Raw genomic sequence first — 22,635 nt, 5'->3', positions numbered from 1 at the left:
CACTGATTAACAGTCCGCCGGACGGTATCAGCCTGTCAGTTAGAACAAAATTACAAGACAGGCCGAATACCGTCCGGCGGACTGTTAAATCAGTGGGCCCCTTTAGAGCAATAGTAACTGGAGACATCATTGCTGCCATTTTCTGTACGAAACAGTCTGCCGATTTTTGCGAGGGGGGGGACGTCAAATGTCACCTTTACTTATCACCTTGTCTAAACACATGTAAAAGCGTGACACCCACCATAAGTATATTATTTTTAGCATTAATACCTACTTGTTTTTAGCTTCATGGTACCTTGGTTGGTTGGTTGGTTGGTTAGTTGGTTGGTTGGTTGGTTGGTTGGATTATGGTTTTGGTTTTGGTGGTCTTTAGAAGACTTTAAATCAAAATATTTAAGATAACACAAAATTTACAAAAAAAATATGTGGAATATTATTTAACCAAAAGTCGATAATTTACTTAAAGGTGTGACGTCGACATATTAAATTAGATGTTCTGCAGGAAAATACCAAGAAGGAAGATTTGATAACATTAATATAATCCAAGGTAAAGAAACTAAACTAGGTATAGGAAAGTTAGTTGTTATTTTTCAAATAAAGTGTTTTAAGGGTTCCGTACCCAAAGGGTAAAAACGGAACCCTATTACTAAGACTCCGCTGTCCGTCCGTCTGTCACCAGGCTGTATCTCATGAACCGTGATAGTTAGGCAGTTGAAATTTTCACAGATGATGTATTTCTGTTGCCGCTATAACAACAAATACTAAAACGTACGGAACCATCAGTGGGCGAGTCCGACTCGCACTTGCCCGGTTTTTATTTTTAGGGTTCCGTACCCAAAGGGTAAAAACGGGACCCTATTACTAAGACTCCGCTGTCCGTCCGTCCGTCCGTCCGTCCGTCTGTCACCAGGCTGTATCTCATGAACCGTTATAGCTAGGCAGTTGAAATTTTCACAGATGATCTATTTCTGTTGCCGCTATAACACCAAATACTAAAAAGTACGGAACCCTCGGTGGGCGAGTCCGACTCGCACTTGTCCGGTTTTTTTAATGCTTCCCGTCCTGTTGTAGGTATAACTTGTATCGCATCGCAGACACTTGTGGACGTGGCGGTACAGTAGACAATATCACGTTATGTGCCATTTTGACGCCGCAGGCTGGTCGCATTTAGATGCTAAAATAGTGGCTTTTATTCAAAAACTCGTGTTTTTCCTGACTCGTACAAAAAAATTGTAAACCAAATCATAATAAATGGAATCCCTAGAGTGTCTATTTAAACTTTTTCTTCAGGAGTGTTGGATTTGGAAAACTGAAATGATGGACATTGGAAATTAGCATGCGTAATTGACCGAAGCGTAGCGAAGGTCTACGTTTTGACTCGGGCATTTTGCTTTTGTATGTCCGGATGTTCTCCTCTACGGGTCGCAATTCTTAACCAATTCTCGTGAAATTTTGTAACCAAATTCTATGATTCGATAAAAAAAAACTGTCGAGCCTGTTTTTGGATTTTTTTTTAAATGGAAAAGTTGTGACAGCTCGCGCTTAAACAAAGAGTCGTATCGGTATCATAAGAGTGTATTCTTTTTGAGACATGTTTACAGATTAAATGGCTAAAAATTCAGAAATTTTATTTCGCTGGTTTTGGAGGTATTAAGATATTTTAGTTTGTATGTCCGGATGTTCTCCTCTACAGGTCGCAATTATTAACTGATTCTCATGAAATTTTGTAACCGAATAATATGATCGAATAAAAAGATTTTGTCGAGCCAGTTTTTGGATTTTTTTTTAAATGGAAGAGTTGTGATAGCTCGCGCTTAAACAAATAGTCGTATCGGTATCATAAGACTGTATTCTTTTTGAGACATGTTTACAGATTAAATGGCTAAAAATTCAGAAATTTTATTTCGCTGGTTTTGGAGGTATTAAGATATTTAGTTTTTACTTGAGAATGAGTAGCTAAATTTCGTCACCTTAAGTAAGAACCATCATGGCGTATTTTGCAAACGTTCGCTTTTTTTTATTTGCACAGAAGGTCTGGGTTCGATCCCCAATAATTATATGCTGGGATATAACTTTTTGTATTTTTTTTTACACTTTTCGTATTGTTTTTTTTTTATTTACTATATTTTCATCGTGCCCAATAAGATATGCTCGCGAGGTCTACAGCTCACAGAGCCACTACCCTAATAGCATTTTCTTGTAGGGATTTTGTTGGGCCTTTGTTTACGTATTAGTTGGGCAACCGTTATATTTGGCCGTACGATTTGCTGGAGGGCCCTCGACAAAGGCCCTCCCGAAGATTCCCAACAGAGGGCCATAAGAGTAATTTTTTCGTTGGGCCTATTTAAATAAATCATACAATTATTCAACGGTGGTGGTTTTGGTTGGGCCGTGGTTGGGCCTATACACATTTGTTTGATGGTTGGTTAATTGTTACATTTGGCCGTACGATTTGCTGGAGGGCCCTCGACAAAGGCCCTCCCGAAGATTCCCAACAGAGGGCCATTAGAGTAATTTTTTCGTTGGGCCTATTTAAATAAATCATACAATTATTCAACGGTGGTGGTTTTGGTTGGGCCGTGGTTGGGCCTATACACATTTGTTTGATGGTTGGTTAATTGTTACATTTGGCCGTATGGCTTGCTGTAGGGCCAACTGCAAAAAAATAAAAAAGGGCAATTTTTTCGTTGTGCTTCTGTTTGCAAATTCAACAATTACCCAACGGCAAGTCAGGTAGGTCGGTAGGTAGTCGTGCACCAGGTTGAAGGCCCAACACAGCTTGTCCCACAAAGGGCCAACATTGTAACTTTAACGTTGGGCCTTGTGTAGGATTCTTACAATACTACCGTAGGTAAATAGTTGTGTAATTTATAGTGTGCCTACAGTCTAATTATGTAATGGGCTTTTGTTTACGAGTCCTACAGTTACCCTACGTTAAGTAAGTGGTTGTGTAATACGACGTTGGGCCTTTGCTGATAAATATTACAATTACACTACGGTAGGCATTGGTTGTATCCACATGAAGGCCCTAAGGCTAGGCAGTAGTTGTTGTTAATCTTCTCTGTATCGTTCCAATTTTAGTATATGTACTGCCGAAGCAAGTACACTTACTATACACTCTAATTTGTATATATACTAACCGCACTTCGAAACTTCGTAAGCGAGATTTATGTTTTTTGAGATTTAAATTGAGAAAATGTTGGTAAAATACAATTTTTTAAATTTATGTATAAATTTTATAGTTATAGCTATTAGATTTATAAGTTACTTTAAAAAATATTATGATTATATCCGGAATAATCGAGAAAATAACTATAACTTCGATGTTTGGAGACAGTAACGCCATCTAGTGATGCCACAAGCAAACTCAACTGGTATTGTTGGGCATCAGTACCACAGCCAATGTTGGTAAATGCGATATTTGTGCTCACTGGGCCAACGAATGTTATCGTTGTTTAGCCACCGGTACCAAAATACACAAAGGCCCATTGTTAGGCGTCAGTGCCACAGCCAATGTTGGTAAATGCGATATTTGTCGTCATTGGGCCATCGGATGATATCGTTGATTAGCCAACGTTACCAAAATACACAAATGCCCATTGTTGGGCATCAATGCTACAGTCAATGTTGGTAAATGTGATATTTTTCGTCATTGGGCCATCGGATGATATCCTTGACTAGCCAACGTTACCAAAATACACAAAGGCCCATTGTTGGGCATCACTGCCACTGCCAATGTTGGTAAATGCGATATATGTCATCATTGGGCCAACGAATATTATCGTTGTTTAGCCAACGGTACCAAAATACACAAAGGCCCATTGTTGGGCATCTGTGCCACAGCGAATGTTGGTAAATGCGATGGTGGGCCAATACAAAATTAATGTTGGCTACGGAACGAACCTCATCCCAACGTTTTCCCTACCGTTGGCACCGTGGGCCCCAACGAAAATGCTACTAGGGTAGTATTTTATTTCCTATAAGTAAGTATATCGTCTTAAACATTATTTTTCGCCTTGAATCGCTCTTTCCTTTAATCTCATCTCATTGAAGGTGTAAATTATTTTACTAGGAGTATCTAAACAAAGCTGCAATAGCAATCAATGCATATACTTAGGTATATGTAATGACAGTCATACAAATTAAGTTCACAAATCCAATTTAATGTCCATAATTTTTGATGTAGGTATTGTAGGTGCAGTCAGCGTCAAATATATTGTAGCAGCCAAGGTGGCCAAATAGTTCGTCACATCGTACTAAATATATGATGTAACGAACAATTTGACCACTTTTGCAGCTATTATAGGTATATTTGAAGCTGACTGTACTCCATTATTGATGCAAATTTTTAATGAAAAATAACAAAAGCCAGCCATTTTCACATTGCCCATTTCACCGCTTTTACCGTGACACACAGGCACGTAACAAAATTGGCATTTTCGCCACCGCCCGGAGCGGGGCGCGGGGCGCGGGGAGCGGGGCAGGTAACCGCGTTACGCAAAACTACGTTATGTCACGGCGATCCACCCACCGCCGAAACTACAATATGGTTGTTTTGTTTACAATGGTTGAATGAGAAAATAATTAGCTTCATTAAAAAAAAGTGCGCTATCGAAGTGGAAATCAACCAGAATCTAATGAAAATCAGTAGGGAGAGAAAATCAGGGATTTGTAAAATAAATTAAAATTTATATTTATTTTTAAATTAGTTATTGTAACTAGTGTTATTTTATTACGCAATGTATTGTGGGTACTTGTATATGGTAAAAAAACAGAATTAATAAGAAAAATTTATTGACTAAAACTGATTTTTTATACAATAAAATACCTTATTGTTCAAAAAATATTTTATAGGTATGAAATGATGTGTATTGTGTAACATTTATCAAATTTGATGTATATTATTATAAAACAAAAACTCACAATTTACCTATACCTAGTCATACACACTGCTAGTTGTTAAACATATTTTTGCAACTAAACGACGAGCTTCGCCTACATAAATCAAACGGACAATCCAAAAGTAAACCCGAAAATTCATCTCAATTCATTTCATCACACCACCTTTCCAAATGAAATCAGCGCGCGATCTCGCCGGGTTGCGGCTTAAAAAGAAATTTAATCTGCTAATAAACATGCAAACAAGAACGCACCGGCTACCTGTTGCAAGCGCCCGAGCCGCGCCGCGTCTCAACCAATCAGCGCCCAGCGGCCGCCCATGCTGCCCTCCCATTGGTCGAATGTTAGAGGGGGCTAACGCAAGGGGGGAAGCAAGGCCGAGGTCTCGTCGTTTTAAACATGACACTGGCAAGAAAAGCACCGCATTGAGCTTTCGGGAGCTTTTCACGCGTCCGCGAAAAACAAATGAGTTTCGAAAATTCGAAATAATGTGTATGTGATTCGAAATTTGAATTCTAACGTTCGAAAATGTCGTTGGGTAAGCAGCCCGTTGAGCATATTAAGCGGCCGATGAACGCTTTTATGGTGTGGTCGAGGGGACAGCGGAGAAAGATGGCCCAGGACAATCCGAAGATGCATAACTCGGAGATCTCGAAGCGGCTTGGGGCTGAATGGAAACTACTGACGGAGATGGAAAAACGGCCGTTTATAGATGAAGCGAAGCGGTTGAGGTGAGCGAAGTACGGTGTCTGTGTTTTGTGGCGGTTTTTCATTTCTAATAAATGTTTTAAAAATACTAAAAATATATTAAAGTAATTCTTACATCTGTATTCACTTCACGTACAAGTTTTTTCCTCTGGAATCATATTTCTAAACAGTTAAGTAAAAAAGATCACATTACTTATTTATTTTTCGTTACAATCTCCCATATTGTATTTAATTTTGTAATACCTAATAGTGTTAGTGGTGTTTATTAAAATTGCTGAGCATTCATTGCACTTATTGTGTTGGCTCAAGATACAGGTTTTGAATTAAAAACAAAAAATATGTTTAACCACTTTAATCTATAAAAATAATGTTACAAATATTGCCAAACTTTGACAGTTACTAAAACAAAAAAATATATTAATTCTTTAAAAAACTAAGATAATGGAAATGAGTTAGGTAAATCATGTTCAAAATCAAGTACTTATTATATTCTAATAGGTAATAAAAATACTACCTATAATCAGTAGGTAATATTATACCGGTAGCCTAATTAGTAACTGTATGGGTACAGTCGCCATCAGATATATCCGAGCGGCCAAGGTGCTCACAAATATCGGAACACGCCTCTATTGTCAGGGCGTTAGAGCGCGTGTTCAGATATTGTGAACACCTTGGCCGCTCCGATATATCTGATGGCGACTGTACATTACATGTTATAAATTATAAAGTTTATACACATACTATTTTAAGTAGTTACACAACATGAAAATCGGATGCTAAATGTTTAACGTCTTTAATCAAAATTCAAAACATTATTTTGCAACTAAGTAACTAAAATGTTATTTCTTAAGTAGGTATCTACTTACACTGCACTCTGTAGAGAAAATGATCTAAAATAAATTTATCTACATACCTTGTTATAAATAAAAGTAGGGATGTAACGATACCGATACCGATATATCGGCCGATATAATCGGCAAGCCGATATATCGGCATCGCCGATTCAAATTCAGCCGATATCACAGTTTAAAAAGCGCGTGAAACGAATGACGCTGCTAATAATTTGAATAAACTTTGTTTCCATAACAAAAAATCTACCTAAAGTGAACTATATTTACTGATTTGGATTTACTTTTGCATTGATTGCTTGATGGTCAAGTACCTAAATAATTATTTTCTTTGTTTCTGATTTGGCATTTTACTTTATTTGTTTTACAGTTTTTCACACTTCACAAAATCGACTGTCTATTATACATAAGTATGTTTTATGCATATTAAGTATATAATTCCTTATTTATTTTATTTATTAACTAACTACTGTGCCATCGATATCGGTATCTGTATCGGTATCGCCGATTATTTACTTCAAAAATCGGTATCGGTATCGTATCGGCAAAATCATGTATCATTACATCCCTAAATAAAAGTGCATTCTCAGAATACATATAAGTACCAATTTTTTAATTTTACGCTAATATTCCAAAACCAATTTAGTAACCCAGATAGACAAATAATTGCATTATTTTTTAAATCTAATGGCATAATTCATAAACGCGTTACTGGCCCGAATTAGCTATGAATCGTTTCTCTCTATCTGTCAATTATTAGTCCTTAATTGGCTAGTTTAATTATCTACTACCAGGAATCACAGTGTGCAAAATCATCATTGTCTTAATCTGAGTTCCCCTCTCGACGTTAGAAACACGGTTACTAAGAAAGATCACATAATTATTTTTTCACCTCAGCAGCTCGAACAAGGGTACTTTGCTTCTTAAAAATAGTGAGCAAAATGCGATTTTGCTCACTGAGTGAGACAAAATGACATTCAAGTGACCTTTATAGTCAAATGTCATTTCAACATGCGGGGTCTAATACAAGTTCGAAATACTTGGGTTCTATTATCTCTGTCCCTTTCACACTGTTAGCAAAAAGAAACAGACGAATAAAAGTTCAAACGACATTCAACGGTATATTGACTGTTTATAATAGACCCCCGAAAAACTTCAGAACGCATCGTTCCAAACCACGTACGAGCTCCGTACGAGTATGAATTCTTAATAATTATTTAATTAAAATAAAGTTTAAGATTTCTTAAAAATACTATATTTTAGGTATTTTATTGTACAATTAAAATAATGAACTCAAAGAATACACAGATTATCACGCAAAATTAATTATTTTACTTTTAAGAATTTCTACTATAGTTGACAAATAGTACGTATCCGCAATTCGGACCGTATCTTACGAAGTTTTTTTTTTTACAAAAAAAAAGTTGTCGGTTGAAGTGTCAGTTGTTGATGTTCGTTATTTCCATATTATTTTACTGAAATTTATTATTACTTTTTGTTTTTGTGTTCGATTGCGGTAATTAAACTTAATTGTTTGTATATCTTAAGAAAACATCAGTGCATAGGTATTAAGTGACGAAGAAGGATTACATTTTTCAAGTTGTCTAATAGGTAGGTAGGTTCTCACTGCTAAGGTGTGAAAAATGTTGTGTACTACACGAGATCAAAGTTATTTACATCTCGTGCGCTTAAGAGTCCCTTACTACGCTCAAGATTCTAAATTAGATTCACTCGCTACGCTCGTGAATCTATTATAGAATATTTCGCTTGCACGGGACTCAAAATAAGCACTCGAAGAAATATCAAACTTTGATCTCTTGTTGTACAAATAACTGTAACCGGCCTGGCCTAGTGGGTAGTAGTGACCCTGCCTGTGGAGCCGATTGTCCTGGGTCCGAATTATGACGTAAAAATAACACTTCAGATTTTTCTTGGTCTAACTCTACCAACATAATTGCAGAGCCCCCAAATTACCACTATCGTGTCGTATCTGTATCTCTATCCCTTCTCGCCAAAAGACACTAAAGGGTTAGAGGTTACTAATGATTGTAAGTACTTTAAATAAAATAAATAATAGTACACTCTCAACTCAACATTCAAAGCGCCTAAGATAATATTATAATAGTAGATTGTTAACAAAGGGATTAAAGGCACTCATTTCTGCCGAGGTAGTTTGGCGGTCGAACGCAGGGAGAACGCAAATAGTCCGAGGCTAAAATAATGCCTTTCACCCGAGATAAACACTCTAATTTTCATTTCGAATACGAGGAAAGTAAAATGCATGTGTTTTTTTTTTAAACATGACTAAGTATACATTTTTATAGTATTTTTTGACGGTACTTTCAATTAACAATTTAGGCAAAAGTTTCGTTATTTATGGAATGGGGAGTCAAACATCAGAATGGAAATTGTATAACAAATCCATATATACCTAAATTTCAGTTGCTTATCGTAAAAAAAATCGTACTTGGAACCTAAAATGCTCTAGTGCAGAAACGTATCATTTTCTGCACACCTTTTAGAACAACAGAGCCTCAAATAACCCTCTTCAGAGCATGAGAAATGAAAAATCAGTTTCATACCTCAGAAAGATAATAGTTGTGGTTATTTTATTTTGAGGTGTATCTAAGTTAAAATAAATAAAAGTGTATTATTCATAAATTAAAAAAACTACCTATAAGTAACTGAATAATATATTCTATAAAAACATTTTAAATACCTTTAACATCGTTTATCAGTGCAAAGTTCGTGTTTACCTATTCTTAGGTTAATTGCTACCAACATAACCACAGAGTGCAAAATTGCCATTGTCTTATCTGTGTCCCCTTCCAAAAGAACGTGCCAAGAAAGGCGGGGCGGGCAAATGGCGGCCGGCAGCCATTGTTCCCCCTCAGAGACACTGGCGTATCAAGTGCATGGATTGTTAAACAGTAGCGTTCTTATACTTATATCAAAAAGAATAGATAGTATAGAGGGGTCCTGTCATTGTAAATTTTGTAGTCACAGTAAATTTACTGCCATCTATCGACACACGACTAAAACTCAAAATGAAAACGTATAAAGTTATCAAAAAATGTATATATATGGATAAATGATTTTATTATTTTTATATCATTTTGATCCATGTTCATTCACTAATATCTATGTGTTAAAATTGTTAAATATGAAACGGTGTCGTCACGCCATCTAGCCGAGGATAGGCTAAAGGTGTGTGCGCCATCTATTCGAGAATGACTTTTGCTTCAATTCCGAGGCACGTTTTTTCCTTAGACTTTATTCGTCTTATACGAAGTTAGATATGTCTTATACTTATATTAAGCAGACATTAGATTCTAGGGGGCAACATTTTATGGCAAAATGGACGGTAGAGAGTTCCTATATCGATAAACTCGATTATCGATACTATGTATAAATGTCATTAGTATCAAATGTCTTAATGTGAAATAAAACAACTGTTTCGGAACCTAAGGGAGCGTTCAAGTATTACGTAACGAATTTGGGGGGGAGGGGGGTCTTGTAAAACGTTACGATGCGTTACAGGGGTGGGAGGGGGGGGTTTGAACTCCGCGTTACGTAACATTGCCTTTTAACCCTTCAGAACGGTCGCGTAGAGAGATTCTCACACGCATTTTTTAAAACGTGATTTTTCTCAAAATTTTAGACATTTCAAATGTTAAACAAAGGTATTTTAGCGACTTTCCGGTACTTTACGCCACATAATTGTGGCCTTTAGGTAAAATAATGGTCACTTGGTGGTTACGTAGCGTTTTACTAGGGGGGGGGGGATGTACAGAAAATCGTTACGGCGCGTTACATGGCGGGGAGGGGGGTCAAAAATGTACAAAAATTGCGTTACGTAATACTTGAACGCTCCCTTAAAGAATAATATTGAGAGTGGCAACCTGGCAACACTGTTGTCGGTCGTATTGTCCTTTCAAGCAGCAGTTAGCGGCCGCTATGAAGCTAAGAGTGGTCACGTTTTTCATTTGTAGTCCTCTGCCTCTTTCGCACTCATGAAATGTTATATACGTGATGGCTTCCCTTTTGCACACTTAAATTATCTTTAAACTTAAGCGTCATTGTAGATCTGTGGTAAAAACACTTGTAAGACCATTCCTTGGACAAACATAAAATGTCTCCCACTTCGCACCCTACTTCATAATCTAATTTGTACCCACAATACTTCCATCGTGTTATCTCGAACATACAGTGAGACAATCGCACCTGTTGTTATCATTATTATACAACAAAAACTATTTAATCAGACCTACACTATGCCTCCAGAATACCAACACAAGTTTGCGGGTGGCCAAGAAAAAAACTTACAACACGTCTTGCTATTTTGATAACGTGTTTAGCTGCATTATAAGTTGGTATTCTCCCTTAAATCTGTGTACCAGAAGCAAATAGAGCAGCCGGATGTTTTTTTTTAATTGATAAAGATGTCATGGTGCTTTATACATTAAAACTTAAAAAGCCCGTGCTTTTATTTGATAAGAAAAATAAAGTTGTTACTTATTTGTTTAAGGTGATAAAATAAGTAAGTTAGTTTTATGTTATGACAATAAGCTCTCGCTTTTTTTTAAGGTATGGGGTTTCTGTTCATATTATCATTGTTTTTTTTATGAGTGACACTGATAATATAAGCGTTAAATTATATGTTTCCTTACCTGCACTACGGCATATTCATATTTATAGATAAGGTTCAGACATCGGATTATTAATTATTAGAGGCAAATTATAAAACACTTTGGGAGTTACTGTGTCGATAAAATCAAATATATATAATTTTCTCAAATACTACTGATTGCCCCAGGTTTATTAGTAAGTGTTTATATTTTTTTAAGTATTATTTCAGAATCAATAATATACTTAGTTTTCACAAAGCATATTTTAAATGATGCTAGGTTATTAAAAAATTAAGAATGAAGCTTCAAAAATCTTATTATATTTATACATTATATCTATGTTTCAAAATTTTTATTATAAAACATCAAAATAGAGATGCGTCGATAGAGTCAGACCAAGACAAATCTACAACGATTTTGATAAACACGCAGTGCAAGTGTTATTTTAAACTTCTATTAAATTATGACGTATCAATAACACTTGCACTGCGTATGCTATCAAAATCGTTGCAGACTTTTCTTGATCTAACTCTACTTACATACCTAATCCGTTGGCTCATTGACCCATAATAAGACTTGGCCTCGAGAAATTAGAGTTTATCGATAGGTAATATAGGTACTTTCTACATACGTAATCATTAAATTTTGCCCCCGAAATTCCAATGTCTGATAATGTTATTATTTTTTTTTTTTTACAACTGGGAATAAAACATTTATTTACATACAATATATATACAGTGGTACTACTAAACGAAATTAATAACTAGCTTAAATCTAAAATAGGCCCTTGAGGCATTGTACCAAGGATGCTGGCGGCATTTCCTCGCTGTATCGCAATGCTGATACGTTGTGCGAGGTAGCCGCCAGCTCTTCGGTCACCAATGTTATTAGTTACAAATGTTACAATCTATCATAATCCGTACACGGCGTACGTACACACAAAAAAATACGCAATTATTAAAGAGGTATTTAAATATTAACAAGGTAGGTACAAAAAATCTAATATCAATGTGGCAGCCGCGTCAAAGGCATTCATTAACCAGACAGTCTTCTAATTCAAAAACAAAAGTCCCCAACCCTTACAAATCAATTTAATCTCCATAAGTTTGCCCAACCCCATCAGTAGTATGCTATAATGTCTTCATTGTGGCTCTTTGTGTGCTATCGCCGCGCGCAGGGCTATAAAAAGCGGCTTACGGCTCTAAACAGAAAACAGATTAGGGACAGACATTGGAAATGGGACGATTTGAAAACATGTAGACCAATATCGGAGTTCTGAGAAAAAACTTAGGTGTAGTACTAGTAAGCAAACATTCAGAAATAATGAGATATTAAGTTCGGTTTTTGGCAAGTTACAGTCAGTATTAAAAAATATTTGGTATTTTTTTTTTATATCAGCATTAGTAAATAAATTATATGACCCACAAACAGCCGAGCGTACCCTTACATTCTAAGGAAAGTGAAGAAAGTGTATGTAACTATGTACTTTTAAGTTACTTCGATTTTACTGAACTGTGACGCGGGGGGCAAAAAAGGGCAAAGTTTTATAATTTTACGGTACTAATTTTGAACCCTATCCCACTATGGAAATATGTAATCCAAGCTTACCCTTCTAGTTATAGAATAGGTAATCAAACACATTTTACCCTGAATAGTGAATCTCTTTGAGGACGCATTCGAACCCTTCTTTGTACGGCGGAAACTTCGTTATCGGCTCGAGTTGCATACCGTGTCAGATGTGTGATATTAGAAGTTCAAACACAGATACAATAGGTAGGAGTATAGTAGGAGTATGTTTTTTATTGTGTAGGTACTAGACTTATATCGACGTCGGGATATGAAGCGTGTGATTACCTTTTCTATTGTTTTCGAGCTCCTGATATTCAATATCAAAACAAAACAAAACAATACAAAAGGTAATCACGGTTTATATCCCGGTCGATATAAGTCTAATGAAACTAACCGTGATTCATTCAAAACTGTGTAGGTACTGTTGCAACATTCACTAACCCGGGGTTAAGTTAAACCTGGAGTTACCATGGTTACCAGTACAATTTGACACTGGGTTGACGGTTTAACCTGTTAACCCCGGGTTAGTGGGATAGTGCAAGTGGCACTAACCCATTTAATTGCCACATTCCGCCTTGTATTGCATTAAATAAGGGTCGGCTGGTCTTTTGTACATACTCGTAATACTATGTCAATACTGACAAAATGATCTTGTGAAAATTTTAACTGACTAACTATCACGGTTCATGAGATACAGGCTGGTGACAGACAGACAAACAGACATACAGACAGACAGACAGATGGACAGACGGACAGTGGAGTCTTAGTAATAGGGTCCCGTTTTTACCCCTTGGGTACGGAACCCTAAAAAATACAAACCTATAATTGACAAAAAAATATCGAACCTGCTTACCTTGCCAGAGAAATGCGTCCTGTAGAGAACCCCCGGATAAACGGACAGACATACGAATCCATTTATGTCCATGCTAAAATGGAGGCCTTCGCTCTCGCTCGGTCAGTTATAATTTGTCATCATCATATCAGCCAGAGGACGTCCACTGCTGGACATGGGCCTTGTACAATATAATTTGCACAAGTGTCAAATATCTAAACTAAATCATAAGTAAACGCTTTGTTTTAGGTACTTTTATCTTGCTTTTTAACCCCTGACGCAAAAAGATGGGTGTTAATAAGTTTGACCGCTATGTGTGTGTCTCTGTCTGTATGTATGTGGCACTGTAGCTCTTAAATGGGTGAACCGATTTTGATCCGTTTTTTTATATTTAAAAGCAGGTTTTTTAGCGGTGGTTTTTACTTTTTAGACATGATTTATCAAAATTGGTTAATTATTTTACGTGCTGGGTGATATTAAAATTTAAAATTTAATGTTATTATGTACTTTATTGAAACATAGATAACTTTCATAAGAACTCCAAAAGTCGTAGTTTAAATACAGGAAATAAGTATGTTGCAACGCATATCAATACATTGTTTGTAGAATTATTTTAAAGTTCCCATACCGTTATCGGTCACAATGGGCGACGCCTATTTGTTCACCGCTTTTATCATGTTTGATCGACATACAATATGCATCCAGTGACTATTGGTTTTTTGATACAATTGTGGCTTTTTGATGTTCGACGCAATAATATTCCGAGAAACGGCCAGAAGGAACTTACTTGGAAGTCAAAATAAATGGGTACCTACGTTGGGGTGTGGTTGAGCCAAGGAGTGCAGTATCTGTTACGGTGTTATTTGTATATCATCTGTGATACTTCGAGATTCACTGCCGACTGCATTGCTTTAAATGTCAATTTTATAACATCGATTTTGACATTTGCGGCCGCAATGCAGGTGGCAGTATGTCGCGCTACAATACTGCTACGGTAATGCTGCCGACTGCACCTTTTTTATGAATGAATGAAAACATTTATTTTCAGGCAACTATTGGCCCATAAGATAAATACCTTAAAACTAGCATACATATTATTACAAAATATATCTTAAAACTAAAAACACAATTATGGCTGCGATGCAGTTCGCAACCCCGCAGTGTCAGTGTTTTTATCGCGCAACGTGCAAAAATTCCAACACACATTGTGGGTATTATCATTATGAAAAACCACAACAGACATGCAGCCTTTGAGTTAATCTAGGCGAATTCAGATTAAAAAAATATATGATATTGATTTAAAATTGTATTACCTATTATTACTGTCAGTGCATCCCGCACGCCCTCATTCCTATATTGGCGGAATGCGAGAGAGATGAATAGGGGATAGAGATTGATATCGAATCAATGGCATAGGTAATATAATATATATTATAAATTAACAATTAGAATCACTTTATAAATGAAGCTTAATAGTAGAGTTTGTGCGGAAAGAGAAGAGTCGTGAATGTATGCGGCTCAATACATTCCACGACTCTTCTCTTTCAGAAAAGATTCTACTATTAAGCTCTGAATGCACCGTCTAACGACAGAACTATTAGATAATAATAACAACAAATTACAATCAGATATTTTTCTAATCACAACAATTACATGGCCAACTGCAGCAAATTAACACATTTCAAACTTTTTACAACTACTAAATTTACTAAATTTACCTAAACAGCAACACTGAATAATCAACTAATTTTGCAATATGCGATGCGTTAAAAATACATAAGTTTCACATTCTAAGACCCTGTTCCACGAAAACATGTATGATTGAGAAAAACAACCTTAGAAATGTCTCGAACGAAATGGTGTCGGTAATCAAATCACTCGAAACATCCCTCTTTCGAGACTCTTGACGCTCCAGACAAACAACGAAAACTTATATCCCTCCGCGATATCAAATTTTAGCAACAAAAGTGCGACAATGAAACGTCACCGGCCAAAATAATATTATTTATGCAATAAAGCGTACAATTGTCGCGCGCGCCGCCCTTAAAACAACAATGTCGACCCAACAATGCAAGGATTATTGCATTGTCCCAGTCACAATCGAGCATTCACACGTTCCCATCACTATGTGATCATACAACACAAGGAAAATTAAACCTTACGCTTTTGCGTTAAAGTTCATTTTTGATTGTGCAAGCTTGGTGATTTTGACGTATACTGTTGTGGGTGCAGTCGACATAGCGTCCGATTATGCGAGCTTTGTGATAGAATCGCGATTGTCAGCGAGTCGAGTCGATTGTAATTATGCGAGTGGACGGGGCGATAGTTCGATGTTTGGGATGTTTTGTGAATGATTAGGATCATTGTTCTGGAGTGAATCACGTCATAACGATGCCGCGATTATGGATTAGGTCATTCGCTGACTCTATTCTGGACGTGTTAAATTATAGCAAGTTAATACGTGTAAAACTATAGTAGGTAAGTAAATAATAAATAAATATCCAACGATATATCTACCAGCAAAAAAAATCTTACCTTGCACTCTAAATGTAAATCGTTAATAATAGGGGATGATCTCTATAGTTCGTTTTTTTTAGCATTAGAAAGAACTTGAAAGAAGGTAAGCGATCTTGACATGTCTTTTAATTGAAAAACGCTTTTTAAAAATCAGTAACTATTACTTAATGAAAGCAGAAGAATATAAATGATCGTATTAGATTCATAATTGTTACATATTTGCCGTAACTTATTTTTAAAATGCGTTTTTCAATTAAAAGACACATCAAGATTGTTTACCTTATTTCTAATGCTAAAAAAAACGAACTATAATCTAAAATTACTTAATGTAAACTTAAACTACTATACTTATCAGTACTACTCATAGTCATACAAATGGCAAGTGAAAATTTGTTACACATTCTAATTCAAACATATAAATAAAATCAGTTCAATTTATTTTATCGAAATGTTTGCAATTTTCCCATGCTTTTTTCATATCATTTTGTTCCTGCCTTTTTTTTCAAAATTTTCCTGTCTGAATCAGTTCAATTCGGAAAAAAAATATTTTTCTGTATACGTGTAAACTAGTATAGAATAAATGATAATACCGTCGATTTTACTGTTATTCAAACTATTATAACTGATACATTTCAACGTTATCATCTACAAATATTATGAGAACATTGCGCACACAACATAAATAACGTTTTAAAAGCCAAACATCGCCCCTACAAGGGACCTGAGGGCCTACCGCGAACCACGTTGAACATGTTGCCTCTCTGTCGCACTTGTAAATTCGCACGTAAGTGTGACAGGGAGGCAACACGTCGAACGTGGACACCAAAACTATAACATACGTTCATATACTCACTATTCGCAAGAAACGAAGTCCCGTGGATATTGACTCTTTATCACTTTTGTTATTCCAGTTGACATTTCGTAAGACGATCGATTTTGACCGTAGAGTAGCTCTATTAGACTCCGCAGTACACACGGCCTCGTAGACGACATGCCAATCGCTAACGCTCCGTAGCGAACGAAACGCAATTGTCACTGTCACAAATATGGAAGAGTGACAGAGATACCCAAAGCGATTCACTGGCGAAGCGTAGGCGATTGTCACCTTGGCCATGGGCGTACGCAGCATTTTTTAATGGGTGGGGCAGAAGTAGGGGAGGCTGGGTACGTTGTAACAGGGTACGGTTGAAACAGAAATTCTTAGCTTATGGTCAGAGACCAGGGTGGGGCAACTGCCCCACCTTGCCCCACCGTGGGTACGCCTATGACCTTGGCTAGGCCGCCTGATTCGATTCGAACTTTAAGATACGTCAAAAATTATATGATATGATGTGTCACACCGCGACTGCTCTTATTTGCTCCATCTAGTGCGCGATCTGTGATTCCGACAAAAACTGGGGTCGTCGACCGTCCACTATCAATTCCTTCATTACTTTGTTTGCCGACCAAATAAACGCGATACGAAGGAAATACAAAATACACAATATCCAGAAAAAACGTATCTTTTTATCGATATTTTCGTCAAGTTAATCGAATACGGTAAATATCGATATGATATCGATAATAATAATAAGGCTCGCTTTATGTGGGTTTTCGAGGCAATAACGTGGTGATCTGTTTTTTATTGCGTAGAATATATAAAAACGTTATCGTGGAATCTTAGGTATTCGATTTGCATTTCGGATGATTTGATTATTCGCTACTTTATTTACCCTTGAATGAATAAATAGTATCGTAGTAGAAATACGTAGTTGATACCTATTAATTAATATTATCTTGGCCTTTAACATCTTGACAGATGATTTATGCAGCGTCTGTAAGCGAGGAACAACGTCTCTCGTGGTTGTATAAGCCAATACGGGACCGGCATTTGCGACCGCATTTGTGGCAGCTGAAGCAGGGAGCCATGTCGGCATCATCAGGCCATTAATTAATATACATAATGCTAATCATGTTTAAAACCTAAGTACAACTGAAATACAATATAAATAATCCAAAGCTACGCTAGTACCTACCTTTTATCATAAGTGTAGGCACATAGTAATATAAGCTCTATAACTTTTCTTATGAAAGCACATACGAGTGTTTATGATAATGAGTGGTATAAAACCTGCTCGTTATTAAAGAATAGTACCTACTTACTTAGACACATTTGTCCGTAGTCTCATCCGCTACTAGGTTTTGATGTTGGTACTGTCAGTTATTTAGATAGGCGACGACTCATGTGAGTTAGACTAGACTAGTTAACTGTATTACTTACATGGTCAAAATCCTTGGCTTCTCGTAAATGGTTGGTCACTGACTGAGCGCAAATTAAATTGACCTCAACAGTCATTTTTACTCGATTCAGTTTGAATGGAAATGTCTAAGACATACTGTATAAGTTAAGTCAATCATGTTGACTTAAACAAAATAAGATTTTTTGAGTGGTTTTTTAATCGACTGGATACCAGTCTGGGTCCGGTCGATGTTAGAAAATAGTATGCTGAGACCTTGTGAAAATCGGCATCTTTTTTTCTCTCTTCAAAAATCTTGCTTATTAATTTTTAAGTAACTTCCTACTGACTAAACCCCACCTTCTTTCCAGAGCCCTCCACATGAAAGAGCACCCCGACTACAAATACCGTCCACGCCGAAAACCCAAAGCGCTCGTCAAGAAGGAGCCGAAGTTCGGGTTCAACATCAGCGGGCTGATGGCGCCGGTGCCGCGGCTGCTGCCGCCTCCGATGCCCATGCCCCTGGACAAGCCTGAGCTAAGCCGCGCACTGTTTCCACCCCTCTACCCATTCTACCCCTTCAAGCTGCCCCCAGAAGATGGGAAGCTGGCGGCGGAGCTGGCCCATTTGCAGGTAATGTCTGTATGTGGAACTTTGATTTATTTTTTACTATACTCAAGAGCCCAACACGTAAATTCGCAAGAAGAGATTTGATATTTTTCTGCGGGTAGAATTAAAGCTGAACATAAGTTTTATAGATGCTTGCTTATGTGAGTAGGTGGGCTCAATATCTTTAATGCAGGTCTGGTTTTCTGAAGCGGTATCATGGTCGCATTTATATCACCTATCATACCATGCGTCACTTTCGCACTTACATATTTGTTAGAACGTGACAGGCATGGTGACAAATGATAAAGAGCCAACCATATTAACCCTACTGGAATATCAAAATGAATTTAGCTCGGGAAGCACTAACGTGGTTTTTACTCATAGTTAGCAAATAATAGTTACAAAAGCGTAACTAAGAGTTAAATTGTATAATTTGTCCCCAGGCCCTCTACGGCGGCGCGCTCTACGGCAGCTCGCTATACAGCAGCTCACTGTCCCCCTGCGGCTGCCCCCCGCGCCGCACGCCCTCGCCCCCCGCGGACGTCAAGCGACCCGTGGCTTACGTACTCATGAAGGTATATGTTGTTCAAACTTGTCCTCTGGTTTGCGGTTGCCACTTAAGAAAAATTCTGCCTCAGCGCACTTTGGTTCTACGAGAAATGTCTTACACCAACTGCTGCACGTAAGTCTCTCTCTTTCTCCTGGGCCTCGCTTCTACATTTTGATCTCGCATAGAAACTTTGACAATCCGCTCCATTGTCCTTTAACTTTTTTAACATTGAGACCCATTGATGTATACAAATACTCTCAGTTTCTCTCAATCATAAAATGCAGATAACTCACGGTCACCACACACCCTCTAGTACCTACAAATTTGATCTTGATTTGATGACCTTAAGTCACAAAAATTGAGTTCTATGAATGAATATGAGCTGTTCTGTGTTTACAAGGTTTCTAGGTTGTGTGGTGACTTCGCGTTCTTGATAATGCGGTGTCTGTTTAGTCTGTGCATATTCTTATCTTATCTTCTGTTACCTAAGGACGAGGAGCCGCCACAGCACGTCATATGAAGGCCGGTGGCGCTCCCGGCCCGCGCCTGGCCCGGGCCTTGGGAGCGGCCTTCCACGTCCATGCCAGAACGGGACTTGTCCTCTCCTGATAGCGTTTAAGCACGGTCGTGACGCCTCAGGCCCTGAGGACTGCCTTCAACGTCCATACCAGAATGGAACATGTCCTCTCCTGATAGTGTTTAGACACGGCTATGTTGCCTCAGGCCCTAAGGACGGCATTCAACGTCCATGCCGTTTAAGCACTGTCGTGAGCCCTGGGAGCGGCTTTATCGTCCATGCGGGAGAGGGGCACGTCCTTTCCTGATAGCTTTTAAACACGATCGTGACGTGATGCAGAGTAAAGGCGCTACTTAATGATAAATTCTCTAAATCTTCTTTTCTAATCTATTGTGAAAAATGGCCAATAACTAAATCTGTTGTTGATTTGATTTGATATGAGAGTGATACAGATTTTAAAATTTGAATGCCTTGGTAGTTGAGAGGGAATATGTCCAGATCTCTACCATCCTTGAAAATTCTATTAAGCTACCTGTCTAATCAATTCTCTAGATACATATTTACTTTTCATTTTCAATGCAGGTTTTTATTTTGAAGTCAAAACTTGTTCCGAAAAATGTATTTAATTTTCCGTTGTATTAGGACATACGGTGAATTTGTGCTTATATTGTACAGAATAGGGAATTTATCTATCCATCTAATTTTATCGAAAAACAATTTTCGACAAACAAATTCGCCAACCAAATAAAAATCCTTAACAAAATAGCGCCTTTTCTGTTACACACGATCGTGTAGGCTAGGTAAGACTGACTGAACCTTAGTGCAATCACTATTATAGACACAACCGAAGTGCTAAAAGTGCTCAAGTGACCGAATAAACTGCTAAGTGCAATCTTATGAAAGTGCAATGTAAGTATCTTGAATATAGATAACATATCATAATTTAGTGTTAAGCTAAGTGTTAGTAAAGTATATGTCAATTTGTAAAAAGACTTTCAGCAATACTCTGCACTGTATAATAATGTTTAGAGGCAATTTTTGAAATAACTCAACCGATTTAAAGGAAGTTTATCGCTAGGATAGTATGAACCTGTCATATGTAATAGAAATGAAAATCATCACAAGCATTGAAAATATTGTTTTAAAAAAGTACCTAATAATTGTACTTTATCATAAAAGTAACTATGTACAGTTGTATTCAGAATAAAATTAACGGTTTTTTGATTCAGTCATTCGGCTTGATTTGAACTTTAAGATACTTACGTCAAAAATTTGTTTTTGTTTGAAGGCCGATTGTTTTGTTAAAATGTAAATGAGAAAGACCCTTGAACATCCATCCTGGCAATCACTATATATCATCCTGGCAATATCATATTAATTAAATAATGGAATTAATTTACTACTTACATACAATTAATTTTGCTACATAAAATTTTATTGGATGAATAATTACAACTGTTACAAGTGTTATGCAGAAACCTGAGTGATTAAAATAATTATATTACACTCTTGCCAGATAATGTTTAAGTAATGTACATTTTATAGGATAAGTAAGTAATTGTTAATAAGATAATTAAATCGGTTTTCGTATATCAAGTTGTCATGCATAATGCTCAAAGTATAATATACCGAACCAAAATATATTCTACTTCTCGTACATCCATTATATTTAGTAGTTTATGTGACTGCTAGAAAACGAAAGGCATTAAAATACGAGTGTAGGTTTATAAAACGAGCTGAAAGCGAGTTTCATAATAGCATCACACGAGTGTTCAGATCAGATTTTCACATATTGTAAGCTCTCTATGATGTCTTCAGGAACCGCATGTTACGCCCGCCACTGCGGCATTTGATCAATTTTGATCACACACTAAATAAAATGTCATCTCGACTATGATACTAGAAATGAGTGCAGATCAAATTCTTTTGTTTTTCAGAGATGTTCTCAATATTAATGTAATTCTTAAATCGATATAGATGTTATTATTACGCAATAATAACATTTTCACAGATAGAAAATTCGGTGGGAAAAAAACAGTTTATATTTGTAGGCCGTAATTTGCGGTTTTTGAACGCCTGGGTAGAGGCATAGAGAGTTTATGATACGTGTGTAGATAAATTTATATTTTAAACGATATCATAAAATATCTGCGTTAGGTACATTATACTATGTAGCCTGTGTGTAACAATTTATGTATTCTACATGATTTAGTTGATGAGAGCAAAGTATGACAATTTTATATTTTCATTTTAAGATTTGATTTTGTATACCTCTTTATTATATGTACGTACTCGTACTAAATGTAACTGTATCAGTTTTAGTTGACTTCTACTGATATTACCTACCGATTTAAGAAAATTTATAATTACCAATAAGAACTAATTAATTTTAATTGTTTATTGCCTATTGATGTTGTAAAGTATAATTGTTTATTGTTATTATTTTAATTTTTAAGATATCAGCTTCCAAAGGCTAGATAACATTAATACTTGTTTGTTATTGTTTACGAATTGTTTAAGTTTCATATTGTGTTAGCAACAGGGTTTTGGTTAATGTAAAAATAATGCAATAAAATTATAAGAATCAAATTTGTTTTTTCATTTATACACATCAAAGTTATTACGGAAACTTTAATTTAGGAAACAGAATACTTAAATCCCCATCCAATTTTTTTTTTATATGGAAACTTTCCTACGACACATCTGAGTTGAAATATATGCCATATACATACTAAAGAAAAA

General features: G+C 36.6%; 1 protein-coding gene across 2 annotated transcripts; it reads left to right on the top strand.

Annotated features, from left to right (window-relative positions):
* Positions 1-5,007: 5,007 nt before the first annotated feature.
* LOC134790459 (transcription factor Sox-14-like) lies at positions 5,008-20,015 on the top strand. 2 transcript variants are annotated; one of them, XM_063761267.1, is made up of 4 exons: positions 5,008-5,630; positions 18,589-18,850; positions 19,270-19,401; positions 19,867-20,015. In XM_063761267.1, exons 1-4 carry the CDS (start codon positions 5,428-5,430, stop codon positions 19,894-19,896), a joined length of 627 nt encoding a protein of 208 aa, XP_063617337.1. In that variant the 5' UTR covers positions 5,008-5,427; the 3' UTR covers positions 19,897-20,015. The 2 variants fall into 2 exon arrangements, with proteins under 2 accessions (XP_063617337.1, XP_063617336.1); XM_063761266.1 differs by having other exon boundaries at positions 18,589-18,859.
* Positions 20,016-22,635: the final 2,620 nt, after the last annotated feature.

This window comes from Cydia splendana, chromosome 5 (assembly GCF_910591565.1).
Source record: "Cydia splendana chromosome 5, ilCydSple1.2, whole genome shotgun sequence".
In the NCBI taxonomy this organism is placed as follows: Eukaryota; Metazoa; Arthropoda; class Insecta; order Lepidoptera; family Tortricidae; genus Cydia; species Cydia splendana.
The sequence above is the reverse complement of the archived record's forward strand: the minus strand, read 5'-3'. Positions and strand labels throughout refer to the sequence as shown.

Excerpts from the sequence above, each read along its gene's own strand:
- LOC134790459 (XM_063761266.1), top strand. The coding sequence starts at position 5,428 with ATGTCGTTGGGTAAGCAGCCCGTTGAGCATATTAAGCGGCCGATGAAC. Across the intron at positions 18,860-19,269 it reads CCCATTTGCAGGTAATGTCT|GCCCTCTACGGCGGCGCGCT; the intron begins GTATGTGGAACT and ends ATTTGTCCCCAG. Across the intron at positions 19,402-19,866 it reads TGGCTTACGTACTCATGAAG|GACGAGGAGCCGCCACAGCA; the intron begins GTATATGTTGTT and ends CTGTTACCTAAG.